This window comes from Panthera pardus, unplaced genomic scaffold (assembly GCF_024362965.1).
Source record: "Panthera pardus isolate Hobbes unplaced genomic scaffold, ASM2436296v1 HiC_scaffold_24, whole genome shotgun sequence".
Classification (NCBI taxonomy): Eukaryota; Metazoa; Chordata; class Mammalia; order Carnivora; family Felidae; genus Panthera; species Panthera pardus.
In genome coordinates, this window is record NW_026526810.1 from 18,944,878 (window position 1) to 18,964,667 (window position 19,790).

Below are 19,790 nucleotides of genomic sequence, written 5' to 3' on the forward strand. Positions count from 1 at the left end.
TTCTATTTCCTTTAGGTGTGCTGTTAAATTTTGTATGTGGAATTTTTCTTGTTTCTTGAGATAGGCCTGGATTGCAATGTATTTTCCTCTCAGGACTGCCTTCGCTGCATCCCAAAGTGTTTGGAGTGTTGTATTTTCATTTTCGTTTTTTTCCATATATTTTTTATTTTCTTCTCTAATTGTCTGGTTGAGCCATTCATTCTTTAGTAGGGTGTTCTTTAACCTCCATGCTTTTGGAGGTTTTCCAGACTTTTTCCTGTGGTTGATTTCAAGCTTCATAGCATTGTGGTCTGAAAGTGTGCATGGTATGATCTCAATTCTCGTATACTTATGAAGGGCTGTTTTGTAACCCAGTATGTGACCTATTTTGGAAAGTGTTCCATGTGCACTCGAGAAGAAAGTATATTCTTTTGCTTTGGGGTGTAGAATTCTAAATATATCTGTCAAGTCCATCTGATCCAATGTATCATTCAGGGCCCTTGTTTCTTTATTGACCGTGTGTCTAGATGATCTATCCATTTCTGTAAGTGGACTGTTAAAGTCCCCTGCAATTACCACATTCTTATCAATAAGGTTGCTTATGTTTGTCAGTAATTGTTTTATATATTTGTGGGATCCTGTATTCAGCGCATAGACATTTATAATTGTTAGCTCTTCCTGATGGATAGACCCTGTAATTATTATATAATGCCCTTCTTCATTTCTTGTTACAGCCTTTAATTTAAAGACTAGTTTGTCTGATATAAGTATGGCTACTCAAGCTTTCTTTTGGCTTCCAGTAGCATGATAAATAGTTCTCCGTCCCCTCACTTTCAATATGAAGGTGTCCTCAGGTCTAAAATGAGTCTCTTGTAGACAGCAAATAGGTGTGTCTTGGTTTTTTTATCCATTCTGATAACCTATGTCTTTTGGTTGGTGCATTTAGTCCATTTACGTTCAGTGTTATTATGGAAAGATATCGGTTTAGAGTCATTGTGATGTCTGTAGGTTTCATGCTTGTAGCGATGTCTCTGGTACTTTGTCTCACAGGATCCCCCTTAGGACCTCTTGTAGGGCTGGTTTAGTGGTGATGAATTCCTTCAGTTTTTGTTTGGGAAGATCTTTATCTCTCCTTCTAGTCTAAAGAGAGACTTGCAGGATAAAGGATTCTTGGCTGCATATTTTTTTCTGTTCATCACATGGAAGATTTCCTGCCATTCCTTTCTGGCCTGCCAAGTTTCAGTAGAGAGATCGGTCACGAGTCTTATAGGTCTCCCTTTATATGTTAGAGCTTGTTTATCCCTTGCTGCTTTCAGAATTTTCTCTTTATCCTTGTATTTTGCCAGTTTCACTATGATATGTCGTGCAGAAGATCGATTCAAGTTATAACTAAAGGGAGTTCTCTGTGCCTCTTGGATTTCAATGCCTTTTTCCTTCCCCAGATCAGGAAAGTTCTCAGCTATGATTTCTTCAAGTACCCCTTCAGCACCTTTCCCTCCCTCTTCCTCCTCTGGGATACCAATTATGCGTATATTATTTATTTTTAGTGTATCACTTAGTTCTCTAATTTTCCCCTCATACTCCTGGATTTTTTTATCTCTCTTTTTCTCAGCTTTCTCTTTTTCCTTAATTTTATCTTCTATTTCACCTATTCTCTCCTCTGCCTCTTCAATCTGAGCCATGGTCGTTTCCATTTTATTTTGCAGCTCGTTTACAGCATTTTTTAACTCCTCCTGACTGTTCCTAAGTCCCTTGATCTCTGTAGCAATAGATTCTCTGCTGTCCTCTATACTGTTTTCAAGCCCAGCGATTAATTTTATGACTATTATTCTACATTCACTTTCTGTTATATTGTTTAAATCCTTTTTGATCCGTTTGTTAGCTGTTGTTATTTCCTGGAGATTCTTTTGAGGGGAATTCTTCCTTTTCATCATTTAGGATAGTCCCTGGAGTGGTGGGGAACTGCAGGTCACTTCCCCTGTGCTGTCTTGAATAACTTGCGTTGGTGGGCGAGGCCGCAGTCAGACCTGATGTCTGCCCCCAGCCCACCGCTGGGGCCACAGTCAGACTCGTGTGTACCTTCTCTTACCCTCTCCAAGGGGCGGGATTCACTGTGGGGTGGCGTGGCCTGTCTGGGCTACTTGCACACTGCCAGGCTTGTGGTGCTGGGGATCTGGCTATTAGCTGGGGTGGATCGGCAAGGGGAACTGGGGCGGGAAGAGCAAGCCAGCTCACTCACCTTTCTGTGATCTGCTTTGGGAGGGGCCCTGCGGCAGCGGGAGGGAGTCAGACCTGCTGCCGGAGGGATGGATCCGCAGAAGCACAACGCTGGGTGTTTGCGAGTTGCAAGCAAGTTCCCTGGCAGGAACTGGTTCCCTTTGGTGTTTTGTCTGGGGCATGGGCAAGGGAGATGGCGCTGGTGAGCGCCTTTGTTCCCTGCCAAACTGATCTCTGTCATCCAGGGCTCAACAACTCTCCCTCCGTTGTCCTCCAGCCTTCCTGCTCTCTGAGCAGAGCTGTTAACTTATAACCTTCCAGATATTAAGTCCTGCTTGCTGTCAGAACTCACTCAGTCTGGCCCCTCCGCTTTTGCAAGCCAGACTCTGGGTCTCTGCTTGGCCGGCAGGCTGCCCCTCCACCCCGTCTTCCTCCCGCCAGTCTGTGTAGCGCCCACCGCCTCTCCGCCTTTCCTACCCTCTTCCATGGGCCTCTCGTCTGCACTTGGCTCCAGAGAATCCTTTCTGCTAGTCTTCTGGTGGTTTTCTGGGTTATTAAGGCAGGTGTAGGTGGAATCTAAGTGATCAGCAGGACACGGTGAGCCCAGCGTCCTCCTACGCCGCCATCTTCCTTTATCGACCTGTCTTTGCATGTTTTGTGTAGCTTATTATGTTTCCTGCACTTGAGAGTACTGCTATATTAAAAAGGTGTCTGGGGCGCCTGGGTGGCTCAGTCAGTTGAGCCTCTGACTTCGGCTCAGGTCATGATCTTGCACTCTGTGAGTTTTAGCCCCACGTCAAGGTCTGTGCTGACAGCTCAGAGCCTGGAGCCTGCTTCGGATTCTGTGTCTCCTTCTCTCTCTGCCCCTCCGCGTCTCATGCTCTCTCTCGCTCGCTCTCTCTCTCTCTCTCTCTCAAAAATAAATAAATATTAAAACATTAAAAGAAAAAAAAAAGGAGTCTTACACTGTTCAGGGCCTGACACTTCAGGAAGTGTTTTTGGTGTATGCTGTGTGCAATCAGCTGTTGTGTTTTGGCTGCTGTCAGTCCTCTGCAGAGCTCCTCCTTGTCTAAGTGGGGTCCTTGAAATAGGTGTGCTTTGATTTGCTTGTTGAAGTAAGTCTGGGAAAAAAAAAGGGGAAAAGCCAGATCCCTCCCCGTGCCCAAAAAAAAAAAAAAAAAAAAAGAATAAAGGAAAGGGAAAAAAAAACCCAGAGAAACAAAAACTATCAGGTTGATTCCTAAGGAAAAAAAAAAAGGAAAAAGAAAATGAAGAAAAGGAAAAAATACGTAAAAACAAAGAATAAAACAGCCAGATCTAAAGAAAAGATAAAACGAAATAAATAAAACAAACAACAAACTATGAGTCTGGTTCCATAAGAAACACAGAAAGAAAAAAAAAAAAAAACAAATAAAGTAAGCCTGGTCCTATTTCCACCAGAACTACAAGTGACTCTTTAAAGCGCTGGAGTTTCAGAACACTTGGTGCAAGCACAGGGCTGCCTATGCTGGTCTTCCTGAGGAGCAGCCTGCTTCCCTTGCTCAGTTAGTCTTGCTTCAGTAAATAAATAGTTTGGGGGAAGGGGGCAGGGGGAAGGTTTGGTGCAAGCACCTCCACTGGTGGCTGCTGTGCTGCTCTCTGAAGTCCATGGCATTTGTGTCAAGGCATAAATAGCATCATCCCAATCTCTTGTCCCCAGAGGGGGATCTCACACTCCCCACTGTTCAAGCAGCCTTCACAGAATAGCAAGGGCAGTTAGCTTACTCTGTGCCACAACTTTCCTGTGTTTTTTCTTTGGTGCATGGCTGGAATTAAAAATAAGATGTCTTAAAGGACCAGGCACTATGTGTATCTTTACCCCTCCTCCTCTAGGTTAAAGCCTCTCCATGCCATGTCTGAAGTCCTTTGTTCCTGAAAAACAGTAGCCATGCCTGCAAAGTGCACAGAATCTATGGTGTAGCACTGCTAAAAGCAGCAAATGTTATATTTGCTCTGGGTGCCCCTCCGCCCCCTTCTAATGAAAGGCCTTTTGCTGACCCCTTCAGGGTCTTTTGCCTTTGGGGAGGCAATATGCCCTCTTTCAAAAGTAGTACAGGAAGGGCAATGTTCTTTCTGAGTGTGCCCCAGAGATCCCTACACCATGCTATGTACTCCAGGTCCAGCTCTTTCCTCCCTAGGAGTGCATGCCACAGCTCTGCTCTAGAGAAAATTGCATACTTCCAAAACCTCAGAGTTTGAGCTCCAACTGCTGTTTGAAAAAAAAAAATCTGCTGCACTCAGAACTTCTAGGTCCCCAATGTGTGGTCCAGAGAAGTTTTCCTCTTATGTGAACCTATGATGTACTTTCTCAACCCTTCTCTTTTTCTCTCCCTCCTGTCTCTGCACAAAAAGGGCTCCTTCCCCTCTGGGGCACCACCATTTTGCTCTCCCCCAGTTCACTTCCACACACCTCACACCTGCCACCCCTCCCTAGTTTTTCTTTTTCTAGTTCCTTGAGATGCATAATTAGGTTATTCATTTAAAATCTTCCTTTTTTTTTAAACATAAGTATTTACCAGTATAAAGTCTCTCCTCAGTACTACTTCCACTGTATCCCATAAGCTTTGGTATGTTGTATTCTTGTTTCCATTTGTTTCCAGATATTTTTAAATTCCCTGTGATTTCTTCTTTGACCCATTGATTGTTTAAGAGTGAGATGTTTAATTTCCACATATGTGCGTATTCTTCTATTTTCCTTCTTATAGTGAATCCTAGTTTCATTCCATTGTAGTCAGAGAAGATAGTGTGTATGTATGATTTCAATCTTCTTAAAATTAAGACTTGTTTTGTGGCCTGCCATGTAGTCTGTCTTGAAGAATATTCTGTAACATCTGAGAGTAATGTGTATTCTGCTGTTGTCGTATGGAGGGTTTTGTATGTAACTGTTAGGTGCAAGTGGTCTATAGTTTTTTCAAATCTGGTTCCTTACTGATCTTCTGCCTGGTTGTTTCTCTATAAATGAAAGTAGGGTGCTGAATCTTCTACTCATGTGTGGCTATTTTTTCCTTCAGTTCTGCCAATATTTGTTTTATGTACTTGGGAGTTCTAATAATTAGGTGCATATATTTTTATATCTTCCTGGTGAATTGGCCCTTTTGTCATTATGTACTGATGTTCTTTGTTTCTTGTGACACGTTTGGTCTTAAAGTTTCTTTCATCTGATATAAACATGGAATACATTTTTTCATCCTTCACTTTTAGCCTATGTGTGTTCTTAGATCTAGTGTGAGTCTCTTGTAGACAGCAAGTTGGGTATTGTTTTTTTAATCATTGAGCCAATCTGTGTTGGTGTCTTTTAATTGAGGCATTTAATCCATTTACTCTTAAAGTAATTGTCAGTATGGAGGGACTTCTATTGCCATTTTAGTGTTTTCTGTATGTCTTGCACCTTTTTGTCCCTCTTTTCCTCCTGCTATATTCTTTCATTATCATTTATTTAGTTTTTGTAGTGACATATTTTGATTCCCTTCTCACTTTCTTTTGTTTATATTCTATAAGATATTTTCTTTGTGGGTACTATTATATTAAACATCGTAAAGTTATAATAATCTATGTTAAATTGATAACAGCTTCAATTGCATATAAAAATTCAACTTCTTTACATCTCTATACCCCCTGAAAACTTTATGCTTTTTTAAAAAATGTTTATTCATTTATTTTTGAGAGAGAGAGAGAGACAGAGCACGAGCAGGGGAGGAGCAGAGAGAGAGAAGGAGACATAGAACCTGAAACAGGCTCCAGGCTCTGAGCTGTCAGCACAGAGCCCGATGGAGAGCCCCAAGTGACAAACAGTGAGATCATGACCTAAGCCGAACCCAGACGCTCAACCGACTGAGCCACCCAGGAGCCCCAAACTTTGTGCTTTTGATGACATAAATTACTTCTTTTTATATTGTGTATTCATTAACATAGATTTATAGTGAATTTTTACTTTTTTAAAAAATTCTCTATCATATTTAAAACCGATTTTTATACCTATATTAGAGTACCACAGGTTTCTGTGGCATATCTATATCTATATCCTATCTATCTATATCTATATATATCTATATATACATATATACATATGTGTGTATATATATATGTATATATATATATATATATATATATATATATATATATATATATATCTGTATGGTTTTGTGTTGCTATTTATTACCTTTTTGCTTTAACCTGAAGGACTGCCTTCAGCATTTTTCTAGGGCAGATCTAGTGATAACAAACTTCTTTAGCTTTTGTTTACCTGGGAGTCTTAATTTCTCCTTCATTTTCGAAGGACAGTTTTGCCAGACATAGTATTCTTTTTTTTTATTATATGAAATTTATTGTCAAATTGGCTTCCATACAACACCCAGTGCTCATCCCAAAAGATGCCCTCTTCAATACCCATCACCCACCCTCCCCTCCATCCCACCCCCTATCAACCCTCAGTTTGTTCTCAGTTTTTAAGAGTCTCTTATGCTTTGGCTCTCTCCCACTCTGACCTCGTTTTTTTTTTTTTTTTTTTTCTTCCCCTCCCCATGGGTTTTGTTAAGTTTCTCAGGTTCCACATAAGAATGAAAACATGGTATCTGTCTTTCTCTGTATGGTTTATTTCGCTTAGCATCACACTCTCCAGTTCCATCCACGTTGCTACAAAGGGCCATATTTCATTCTTTCTCATTGCCACGTAGTACTCCATTGTATATATAAACCACAATTAAGACATAATATTCTTGACTGACAGTTTTATCTTTCAGCTCTTTGAATATATCATCCTTTACCACCTAGCCATCAAAGTTCCTGCTGAGAAGTCCAATAATGAGCTAATGGGGGCTTCCTTATATGTGATGAGTCACTTTTCTCTTTCTGTTTACAGGATTCTCTCTCTGTGATTTTTGAGTTTGGTAATGATGTGTATCTGTGTAGATCTCTTAAGATTATCCTACTTGGAGTTCCTTAAGCTTCTTGAATTTGTATGTCCATATATCTCCTCCAAATTGGGACATTTTTGGCCATAATTTCTTCAAATAGGCTCTGCACTTTTCTTTGTTTCTTCTCCTTCTGGAACTTCCATATGCATATGTTGTTCTGCTTGATGCTTTCTCATAAAGTCCTTAGGCTATCTTCATTTATTTTCTTTCTTATTTTTTTTCTTTTTGTCTTCCAGCTTGGTAATTTTACATGTCCTATCTTTGAGAATACTGAGTCTTTCTTCTGGTTGGTCAGGTCTGCTCCTGCATCCCTCAAGTGAAGTTTTTCAATTCAGTTACTATAATTTTCATCCCCAGAATTTTGGTTTGGTTTTTCTTCATAACTTCTGTATCTTTTTGATATTCTTATTTTGCTCACATACCATTTTTTAAATTTTATTTAGTTGTCTATCCGTGCTCTCTTCTTTCATTGAACATCCTTATGATGTTTTTTTGAATCCTTTGTTTGATTCCTGTTTGTTCCTTTGTTTATATTCCTGTTTCATTTCCTGGAGATTTAATATTTTTCTTTGAACGCTGTTTCTCTTGTTATCAATCACTTCTCTCAGTCTTTGTGGTCGGTTTCATACAAGGAAGACTTTCATCAGTCTTTCTGCCTAGAGATTCTGGAAACTTCTCAAGCCTAGTCTGGAGATACACCCTCCCTGAGCTTTTTCTTGTAATATAATTGAAGAGGTTTGCCAGTACCACCCATGAGCCCCCCACCCTCATGCCTCTGTGTCAGACTGTGGTACTAAAGCCTCTCCAGTACTGTAGCAAGCTAAGATACTGGAGCTCTACCTTAATGTCTTTGTGCGGTACTACAGATTTTGCTGATGGACCAAACCATATTGATGGCTCTTGTTCTTAGTAGTCCCCAGCCTGGTGTCCACTTCTTGTCAGTGCTTAAATTCAGGCAAGACATAAAACGGGCCCTGGGAAGTTCCCCCAAAAGTCAAAATGTTGAATGTATGTTCCACCCTTCTTTTTCTCTCCCCAGTGAGAAATTGGGACCTGGGAGGTTTGTCTTATTATTTACTCTCAATGTTAGGGGGAGAGTCTCTAGTGATTGTGTGCCATGAATTTTCCTACTGGACTTCCATGTGGCTGATTTCAAGTTCACCTGTGGTGCAAGGACCTCTTAACTGGCTTCTGGATTTCTCACAAACATAGTTGTTAAGTTGGGTTCTTTGTGGGGGTAGGAGGATCTGGGGCTTCCTTATTGTCAGTCTTGCTGTTATCACTTTGTTATGCATTTTTAGGTACAATAAGATCTGTCACATACCATGCCTCCCAATCATTCTCAATCTTCTGACTGTTTAAAGATGCAATACATTGATTTTTCATATCTGTTATGGGCTAAAATTTCTGTTGGTTAATACAGTTTGATATTCCCAGTCAGGTAATAGAAAGGACAAGGTGCTATCATGAAGAAAGTTGTTAAAATGTATCTTTCCTGTTATAACCAATTGAGTTCATGCTTGGAAGGAAAACTTGCTTCAAGTACTCAGTTACAGATGTAGAAAATGAGCCCCAGAAAATTTAAATTATTTTTACAAGGTCATGTGGCTACTTCTGAGTCAAATTTATAAATTATTAGACTTTGCAGGTGACTTCCTAAGTTCCGTTATTTTTTATTTTAGTTTTGCAAAAGAGAGAGAGAGAGAGAGAGAGCAGAGCAAAAGGGGGACAGAGAATCCCAAGCGGGATCCATTATATCAGTGCAGAGCCTGACACAGGGTTCGATCTCATGAACCTTTGGGATCATGATCTGAACCAAGATCAAGAGTCAGATGCTTAACCAACTGAGCCACCCAGGCACCTCCCTAAATTCCTTTATATTCTTACCACCAGACTCTTTCAAGACATGAAAATGTAGATGCCAGTTTTGATTATCTACCCATTGTTGCTCTGAAGTTGTGGTTCTGAATTTTAATACCAGTACTCTTCATTCTTTTAAGAATATGAATTCCCTGTCTACTTTAGTAATGCATTTTTATATGAGTGTATACAAAAGCAGAATCTCACTGTTTGCCTTCTTCCATATTACTTCTCAGGTATGACCCAGGTCTGAGGTGATAACTATTTGGTCTTGATCATTTAACTCTTATTGGCCCACTTGAGATCATATACTTAAAGAGTGATAAAGAGGGGCGCCTGGGTGGCTCAGTCGGTTAAGCCGCTGACTTCGGCTCAGGTCATGATCTCGCAGTCCGTGAGTTCAAGCCCCACGTCGGGCTCTGTGCTGACTGCTCAGAGCCTGGAGCCTGTTTTGGATTCTGTGTCTCCCTCTCTCTCTGACCCTCCCCCGTTCATGCTCTGTCTCTCTCTGTCTCAAAAATAAATAAACATTAAAAAAAATTATTTAAATAAAAAAAAAAGAGTGATAAAGAAGTAAACCTTTGGGATTGGCATCCAAAGTTCTGGGATTAGTGGAGATGGTATTAGCTCTAAACCTTATAATGAAAAGTCAGAACCAAGTTAACTGGCCAAGTAGGAACGCTGACAGAGCTGAAATGGGACCCACAATAGTGCTCTCAATTCTCCAATACTAACCTATGCCAAACATTTTTGAGTAGTCTTGACAAAACTGTAACAGTAATTAAATTTGCCCATTCTTTGCATCTGCTCTCCAAATCTCTTCACCATCTCTTCATAACCTAGTATTCTCCCAGCTAGAGAAAAGCATTTGAAAACACATCCCTACTGAGATGGTATAAATCGACATAATATATGCCTCAGAGGCGGTATTTGCATTTTAGGAAGAGCCTGGAAAGGTTATTTGTGATGATGATGATGATGATGATGATGATGATAAATGACTGAAGTCATTGTTACCCAGAATTCCTTTAAGCCTCATTACTAAAGTTAAGCCTCTGGGAAGTTGAGGGTGGAACCCTGAGATTTTGTTCCAGTGAGGCTGCAGAATCCTGGATGTCACCTCCTCAGTCATGTTTTAGCTGCCCATCTGTCAGATGGGAATAAGAATATTACATACTGATTAAATGCAAATGCTTATAACAATGTCACTTAATAAACATTAATGCTTTTGTCTGTGGGCATCAGCAGGAAGGGAGGCAGTACTTAAAGGGAAGTCAATGATGGTAGTGGGGGGTTCAGTCGACCTAATACATTGTTTTGCCTAGTGGTACTCTTGGTTCAGGTAAAAGAAGGAGGCAATAAATTAGAGGGGCTGACAGCAGATGAGTCCCCACTTTTTCCCCAAAGGCAGTGAAGATTGTAAGGAAGGTTCTCAGCTACTGGAAGAACTCTTCTATTTAAACATGAGCATGAGTTGGTATTACTTACTTCTCTCTCTTTTTTAACTTATTTGCTGATATTTAAATATTTCTGTCAGCATATTTAAGCTTTTCATGAAAAAGTAGAATTTAAGTGAAAAGTGTGACTTTTAGACATAAATATTAGTTGAAAGGCAACAAATGCCAGATTTTAGCATTCTTTTCTGTGTCTAACTCCAAGCACCCCAGAAGCAATAGCAAACATATACTGAGCTCCTACTTTTACTTCACAACAGACTAACCACCTCCACCACGAATTAGGTTCTATCATCAGTTCATCTTGACACATAGTGGGACTGAGGCAGAGAGATGTTAAGATACTTTTCAACATTAAAGAACTGGTAAATGGCAGAGCCACTTTGTACAGCCAGGAAGCATGCTCTACTGGCTGTGTTGCTTTACATAGCACGTTTGCTCAGTGTCCTTTGGGGTCTCCATTCCTCCTCCCTCTTGCTGCCAGTCTGGGGCCAGCTCATGAAGGATTGCCTTCTGTGGAGAGCTATAATCACCTGGAGCCTCCCCCCACTCTGCAGTTTCTGTCCCTGTCAACACTTATTGGCCCTATATCCTGTCTCTTCTAATCTGTGTTTCTGTCATTGTCTATTTTCTTTCTTGTTTATGAATGAATGTAAATGGTTTCATTTGTTTTCCCAGTGCCATTCTCAGCTTTTTCCTCTACCGGGGAGCTAATATAATTTCTGTTGTGACAGATGCCTATTTCCAGGATATCCTTGTCTTGGACAATCTTTTATAAGCTCTTGACTACTTGGTCTGGACTGTTGACTAATTGCATCAACCTGTGGTTGTCATCAGGTTCATAATTTAAAAATTACTCTTCCTGTTTCAGTTTTCAATCTGATGTGAACATTTAACACATAAAATCCATTTAAAATAATAACTTAAAACCACAGTTTCAGGTACCATAGTTATCCAGTATTCAATGAGTACCTACTGTGTGCCAGGAACTACAGCAGAAGCTGTGGGAAGGGGTGAAGCTGAGTCATGTGTAAATCCTTCTCTCCAAAGGCCAGTCCCCAGTGGGCATATTAAGGATGCTTATGACCTAAAAGTAGCAAGTGATCTAACAATATGGAGATTCAGAGAAAGGCTATACATCTTTTCCTCTCAGTTACTACATGAAAAAAATAATTTTTCCTAAAAGACCCCATGCACTGATTCATAATTTGTATGGAACTATCTTTTATAAGAGATATTAATCAAATGACTCAAGCAAAACCAAATTATTATTATTACTGGTCCTTAGCTTCATTCCTTCTGGGGCTGATTCTCTGTCTTTAACCTTCCCCAGAAGAATTGACAACTGACTCACTGAAGGCCCATGAATTCACATTGCACCAAGCATACCTCCTTTGTTTTCACTATAATTTTTTTTTTTACTTTCTTCCCTATTTTTTTCTAAAGTAAAATAAGCTATCATAATTCTATAGTTTTATAGAGAAACTTTTGGGGGGTTTGAGGAGCCAGCTTGATACACCTTTCCATTTCCTCTTAGGAAAGTTAGGAGAAGAGGTGGAATCAGATCAGCCAGTCTGCCCTTACTTTGTAAGAGAAGCTCAGAGCTGACCTTATTTTGAGGGATGTTGCATACCTGATTTATTGAATGACATCAGTGCTCACCTCTGGGGGCCCAGGGCCAGAACAGTAACCACCAAATATGGCAAGCAGAAAGATGAAAGATATTTGTTAAGATTTATACATAACTGGGGAGCAGTAAACTGGTGGCAGATTACACAGAAATGTTTTTGTTACCTGTTTTTCAGGTTTGACATTTTAAACACCTGCTAGGAAGTACCCATTTATGATATAAATGAGGCCCCTTAACGGATAATTTTTTTTGGAATTTTGGAAGTAAAATTTGATATATTTCTCTTTTCACAAGAGGGCTGATTTTGTTTAATAGGAATCTTGTACTATATTAGATGTGGTTTTGGATATCAAGGGTCAAAAAAATGGACTGTCTTGCACTGAAGCATAATGTATTTATGCTTCAGAGTTCCGTTTCTGTCCGCAATAAACAAGACAAAGAATCTGTTAACCTCCAGGCTGTAAGTAGCATTCTGAAGAGCAGAAGTCAGCCATGTGCCTCTAAGTCCATCAATGGACAGACCCACCCTGGCCCTACACTCTTCTTTTCACGAGGTCACTTTGACATGTGCCATTTATTGCCTGTGCATCTGGGTCATTTCTTCAGCTCCTAAGTGATAATTCTAGGATGCTTGTTTTAGCATGCAGAAGCCCCTGGTAGAGTGGAGAAAAATAAATGAACAAGTACGTTCATTGGTTTTGTGACAGAGGCATGTAAAAGTACAGTCTACATTATTGCCCTTTGGGCCATGTAAATCTTTCAAGGTAATAAATGTGGCCGATGCTTGTCAAGGCTTACTCAGTACATCTTTGCCATGTTCATTTATGCTGCACAATTTATGAGTTTGTGATTTGTCTCAAACATACTAATTCCAAATTTTTAGGAAATAATAATATCCAAATTCGTAAGGTGGAATTCAGATGAAGAATTGGAAAGTGAATCCATTTTTGGACAAACTGTATGAGACCCAGTAGCATCAGCCCTATTTTATACTCTTTTTCAATAGAATCTGCCCCTTTTCACTCAGAGAATCACCATCGCCTCTCCCCTTTCTCCCCATTTCTGGCTTCTTTACCTCTGTGTAACTGTTCATCCTTCTACCAACTTAGAATTGTTACCAACCATACCAGAGCTTAATCTTTTATTTTTTTTTTAATTGTGGTAAAATGAAGATAACATAAAATTTACTATTTTGACCACTTTTAAGTGTATGTTTAGTGGTCTTGTATACATTCACATTGTTTTGCAGCCATCACCAACGTCTATCTCCAGAATACTTTTCATCTTGCAGGACTGAAACTCTGCTCCCATTAAACACTAACTCCCCATTCCTCCTTCCCCCAGCCCTTAGCAACCACCATTCTGCTTTCTGTCTCTCTGAATTTTATTACTCCAAGTGCCTCATATAATTTGACTTATAAAGTGTCTGTATTTTTTTAAAAAATTAATGTTTATTTATTTTTGAGAAAGAGAGAGAGAGAGAGCAAGCGAATGGGGGAGGGGCAGACAAAGGGAGACACAGAATCCAAAGCAGGGTCCAGGCTCCGAGCTGCCATCACAGAGCCCAATGAGGGGCTCGAACCCATGAACTGTGAGATCATGACCTGAGTGAAGTTGGGCGCTTAAACAACTGAGCCACCCAGGTGCCCCTAGTCTGTCTTTTTCGACTGGCATATTTCACTTAGCAAAACATCCTCAATGTTCATCCACATGTCATTGTATTGTATATACATATACACATATATATATACATATTTTAACTTTCTGAATATTATGATATTTTGATATCTTAAAAAACCTTTTTTGATTGAAGAGAGACTGCTCTTTTGGGACTAGCCAATTCTTAGAGATAACAAAGGGCCTAGCCAGGAGCATATCTTTGATATGCAAGCTAACCAATCCAGAGCCATATTTCCTCTCTCTGATCCTTACACTGCAGGAAACACTGTTCTTCTGCCTTAATCATCCCAGGACCATTACAGACCACAGGAAGTATTCAAACTAGTCAGTCCTACCTGTTTATCCTGCTCTCTGTGTCTTTCCCTTGAAAACCCTGTTTATGATCATGGCATAAGTGTCTTCTCCCTCTTCCTTGCCCTATCTTCTGTATCCTGACCACCGTGGTGTCTTTCCCATGTGGTCCTGAAAGGCATATCTCCTGTCTCTAAGACTTGTGAGTATAATAAACTTTGTTATTTGGAACCTCTTCTTTTGTGGCCACACATGGCTGACCATCACATAAAATAATACAAAACAGTCAGAATTTCCTTCCTTTTTAAGGCTGAATAATTTTCCATATGAATATACTACATTTGGTTTATCTATTTATCCCTTCCCAGGTACTTGGGTTGCTTTCACCTGTTGGCTTTTTGTGAATAATGGTGCTATGAACATGGGTGTACAAATATATATTTGATGTTAAATCTTTGGAGAAGTAGAATTGCTGGGTAATGTAATTCTATGTTTATTTATTTATTTTTTAAGAACTGCCATGCTGTTTTCTACAGTGGCCGTTATCATTTTACATCCCCTCAATGCACAAGAGTATCTTTTTCTGCATGTGCTTGCCACCACTTATTATATTCTTTTTTCAATGTTATCATCATAACGGATGTGAAGTGGTATCTCGTGGTTTTGATTTGCATTTCCCTAAGAACTAATGATGTTGAGCATCTTTCATGTGGTTAATGGCCATTTGTATATCTTTAGAGAAATGTCTAAGTCCTTTGACCATTTTTAAATTAGGTTTTTTGCTTATTTGTTGTTGAGTCATAGGATTTCTTTCTATGTTGTGGACATTAACCAATTATCAGGTATATGATTTGTAAATGTTCTCTCTAATTCTCTGGATTGCTTTTACACTTTGTTGACTGTGTCTGATACACAGAAGTTTAATTTTGATGTAGTTTTATTTATTTATTTATTTATTTATTTATTTATTTATTTATTGTTGCCTGTGCTTTTGGTGTCATACCCAAGAAATCATTGTCTATGAGTAATTGTTTTATATATCTGGGGGCTCGGGTATTTGGCGCATAGACATTTATAATAGTTAGCTCTTCCTGGTGGATAGACCCTGTGATTATTATATAATGCCCTTCTTCATCTCTTGTTACAGCCCTTAATTTAAAGTCTAGTTTGTCTGATATAAGTATGGCTACTCCAGCTTTCTTTTGGCTTCCAGGAGCATGATAAATAGTTCTCCATCCCCTCACTCTCAATCTAAAGGTGTCCTCAGATCTAAAATGAGTCTCTTGTAGACAGCAAATAGATGGGTCTTGCTTTTTTATCCATTCTGATACCCTATGTCTTTTAGTTGGCGCATTTAATCCATTTACATTCAGTGTTATTATAGAAAGATATGGGTTTAGAGTCATTGTGATGTCTGTATGTTTTATGCTTGTAGTGATGTCTCTGGTACTTTGTCTTACAGGATCCCCCTTAGGATCTCTTGTAGGGCTGGTTTCGTGGTGACAAATTCCTTCAGTTTTTGTTTGTTTGGGAAGACCTTTATCTCTCCTTCTATTCTAAATGACAGACTTGCTGGATAAAGGATTCTCGGCTGCATATTTTTTCTGTTTAGCACACTGTAGATATCGTGCCAAGCCTTTCTGGCCTGCCAAGTTTCAAAGGAGAGATCAGTCACGAGTCTTATAGGTCTCCCTTTATATGTGAGGGCACGTTTATCCCTTGCTGCTTTCAGAATTTTCTCTTTATCCTTGTATTTTGCCAGTTTCACTATGATATGTCGTGCAGAAGATCGATTCAAGTTACGTCTGAAGGGAGTTCTCTGTGCCTCTTGGATTTCAATGCCTTTTTCCTTCCCCAGTTCAGGGAAGTTCTCAGCTATAATTTGTTCAAGTACCCCTTCAGCACCTTTCCCTCTCTCTTCCTCCTCTGGGATACCAATTATGCGTATATTTTTTTTTTTTTTTAGTGTATCACTTAGTTCTCTAATTTTCCCCTCATACTCCTGGATTTTTTTATCTCTCTTTCTTTCAGCTTCCTCTTTCTCCATAACTTTATCTTCTAGTTCACCTATTCTCTCCTCTGCCTCTTCAAGCCGAGCCATCGTGGATTCCATTTTGTTTTGCATTTCGTTTAAAGCGTTTTTCAACTCCTCGTGACTGTTCCTTAGTCCCTCGATCTTTGTGGCAAGAGATTCTCTGCTGTCCTGTATACTGTTTTCAAGCCCAGCGATTAATTTTATGACTATTATTCTAAATTCACTTTCTGTTATATTATTTAAATCCTTTTTGATCAGTTCATTAGCTGTTGTTATTTCCTGGAGATTCTTCTGAGGGGAATTCTTCCGTTTGGTCATTTTGGAGAGTCCCTTGCGTGGTGAGGACCTGCAGTGCACTTCCCCTGTGCTGTGGTGTATAACTGGAGTTAGTGGGCGGGGCCGCAGTCCGACCGGATGTCTGCCCCCAGCCCACCGCTGGGGCCACAGTCAGACTGGTGTGTGCCTTCTCTTCCCCTCTCCTAGGGGCGGGATTCACTGTGGGGTGGCGTGTCCCGTCTGGGCTACTTGCACACTGCCAGGCTTGTGTTGCTGGGGATCTGGCGTATTAGCTGGGGTGGGTAGGCAAGGTGCACGGGGGGTGGAGGGGCAGGCTTAGCTCGCTTCTCCTTAGGTGATCCACTTCAGGAGGAGCCCTGTGGCAGCGGGAGGGAGTCAGATCCGCTGAGGGAGATTTGGCTCCGCAGAAGCACAGAGTTGGGTGTTTGCGCGGAGCGAGCAAGTTCCCTGGCAGGAACTGGTTCCCTTTGGGATTTTGGCTGGGGGATGGGCGGGGGAGATGGCGCTGGCGCCTTTGTTCCCCGCCAAGCTGAGCTCTGCCGTCCGGGGGCTCAGCAGCTCTCCCTCCCTTTGTCCTCCAGCCTTCCTGCTTTCCGAGCAGAGCTGTTACCTTATGACCTCCCAGACGCTAAGTCGCGCTTGCTGTCGGAACACAGTCTGTCCGCCCCCTCCGCTTTTGCCAGCCAGACTCGGGGGCTCTGCTTGGCCGGCGAGCCGCCCCTCCGCCCCGGCTCCCTCCCGCCAGTCCGTGGAGCGCGCACCGCCTCGCCGCCGTTCCTACCCTCTTCCGTGGGCCTCTAGTCTGCGCTTGACTCCGGAGACTCCCTTCTGCTAATCCTCTGGCGGTTTTCTGGGTTCTTTAGGCAGGTGTAGGTGGAATCTAAGTGATCGGCAGGACGCGCTGTGAGCCCCGCGTCCTCCTAAGCTGCCATCTTCCGGAACCTCTCCCAAGAAATCATTGTCAACTGCAATGTCATGATCCTTTACCCTTATGTTTTCTTCTAAGAGTTTCATAGTTTTCAGTTTTCCCTTTAGGTTTTCGATCCATTTTAAGTTAATTTTTGTACATAGTGTAAGGTCTAACATCATTCTCTTTCATGCGGATATCCATTCTACCCAATAACATTTGTTGAAGAGACTGTCTTTTTCCCATTTAAATGATCTTGGTGCCCTTGTCAAAGTTAATTTGTCAGGGCCTAATCTTGAGCCTTTGAATTATAAACCTTGAGCCCACCTGTGATCTTTCCCAAGTGCCACTGTCAGAGCCATTTTCTTAAAAAGCTCCTTTTACTTTAGCATGGTGCTGCTTTATAAGATCATTTGCTTCAAACAATTTCCCTGTTTTGTGTGCACATGTATGCGACCGTCCGTCCGTGTGTGTGTGTGTGTGTGTGTGTGTGTGTTTATTCCAAACTGTTATTCCTTGAAACCTTCATTGCACACTTAATACTCATTTGGCACTTCCCACTTCAAGTTGTTAAGGCTTTATGTCTGTAGGTCCTTTTTCATTTAATGAGATTAAGAGCTCTGGAAGCCTAAGCTCTAATACCATAAAACAACCAGAAAACTCTCTTGCAAAAAAGTAGGTTCTCAATGGACTGACTTAACACAGGCTTTTGTATGACATCACCAAAGGTTATGCAGTGTCTGGTGGAGACAGAAAACTTGCTGAATCCAATGAAGTTGAAAAAAGATGCTACTATTTGTAGTAGTTAACAAATCTCAGTCTAAAATGAAGAACAGTCATTTTATGAAATATAAACACTACATACATAATATATAGAATGGTGTTGGGTATTTTCCAAAATGCCAACAGCTTTTTGAAGCTAATATGACTTGCTTGTCCTGACAGATGTTAAGAGTGGTTGATGCAAACTCATAATCATTGTTTTCATTTTCATGGAGGCCCAGAAAACATGGCTTGGACTACAGACTGCTGGATATGCAATTTAATGAGACTATGAGCTCAGAAGTGCCACTTACAGTTTGAAAAGTAGAGTGAAGAAGTTCATTTGTGAATTATTAGTTATTTAGCAAAACTAAAGGAAGTTTATTGAAATGATTGCAGATACAAACAATCTTGTTTCCATTGAAGCAATTTGCTTCCTGTGCAAAGGTTTAGAGTCTTGTTCATGTTCCTCTGGGGCAGAAATATTCTGAAATCGGGGCTGTCATTCCTTTTATCAGTTGCTAAATACTGAGGAAAGAGAACCTCCTTATTTTCAGAAGTCATGAGCTCCTGACTCTTGCAATATCATTACTGGTCCCTACCAAGGAAAGAGAAATTGTTTTCTTTCAGGAGAAATGAAGCATTTTTACCTCTGATGCACAATGTTGGGTTACAGTCTCTCATCATATCCATTTTATGCCCTCGTAGTTGAAACTGTAATTCCTTGACTTACTAAAGTGTTGTTTTTAAGTTATAAGATTATAAATCTGTGATATGTGTACATGTCTTTAAGTTCTAACAATAACAATTATCAGTATTCATTATTCTTCCCTGATGCATGTACTCTCCAGATCTTTGCTTTGAGTCACTTTGTTTTAGATCATTAGCTAGGCAGTCAGGTGATGGATAAGGAACTGGAGCCATCCCAGATATTACTCATCACTGAGGTTTTGCTTTATAGGAAACTGACATTAAATTACGTAGGTAGTGTCTTTTGTTTTTATCATTTTATAGTTTTTTTTTTCCGTATAATCAGCTTAACAAATATTGCAGAATATCTTTATAATCATCTATTCCTGGCAAATTTCAGTGTATTAAATGTCCTTTTTTCCCAAGAATTTATTAAATACAAGTAAGAATCTCTCATCCTTTGAGAATTTTAAAAAGGAAGACAGGGTTTGAATTGCAACTATAAGACAAATCCAAAAGAAAATCCATCCTTTTCCAACATACCCATGAGGTGTTAGCGCATGAGTCAAAGGAAGTTGAATACTGCTTTCCTCAGTCTCTCTGGCTCAAGGTGTTAACACACATGTATTTTTCTCCACAGTAAAACCGACCGTAATTGACGTTGACATCTATGTTAACAGCATCGGTCCTGTGTCATCAATAAACATGGTAAGAAGCTCTTTTCTGATCTGAGCACCTCCTCATCAGTTCTTGTTTACATTCTCATTGTGAGTTTCTGCTCGAGATTTATCATGCAGGTTTAAGCTCACAATTGAATTCTTAAGTCTATAGCACTAATTGATAGTTTAAAAACTGAAAATAATTTTAAAAAGTCAGAGTGGAGTTTATGACCCTAGTAGTGAGACATGGTGTTTAAAAGTACCTCATTTCCTACCTTGTCCACACATGTATTTATTGCACATAGATTTTCAGATGAGATTATTTGCAGTTATGCAGTCATTGATTATATCTTATTTCATTTATATTAGGGATGAAT

The 19,790-nt window shown here is 40.2% G+C and overlaps 1 protein-coding gene across 4 annotated transcripts in view; it reads left to right on the forward strand.

Annotated features, from left to right (window-relative positions):
* Positions 1-19,790, forward strand: part of GABRG3 (gamma-aminobutyric acid type A receptor subunit gamma3) — a 729,606-nt gene that overhangs the window by 39,364 nt on the left and 670,452 nt on the right. For all 4 annotated transcript variants that reach the window (XM_019435789.2, XM_019435788.2, XM_019435790.2 and 1 more), the window contains exon 3: positions 19,395-19,462. In XM_019435789.2, coding sequence (XP_019291334.1) covers positions 19,395-19,462 — 68 coding nt within the window. The remainder of the gene's footprint in view (positions 1-19,394; positions 19,463-19,790) is intronic.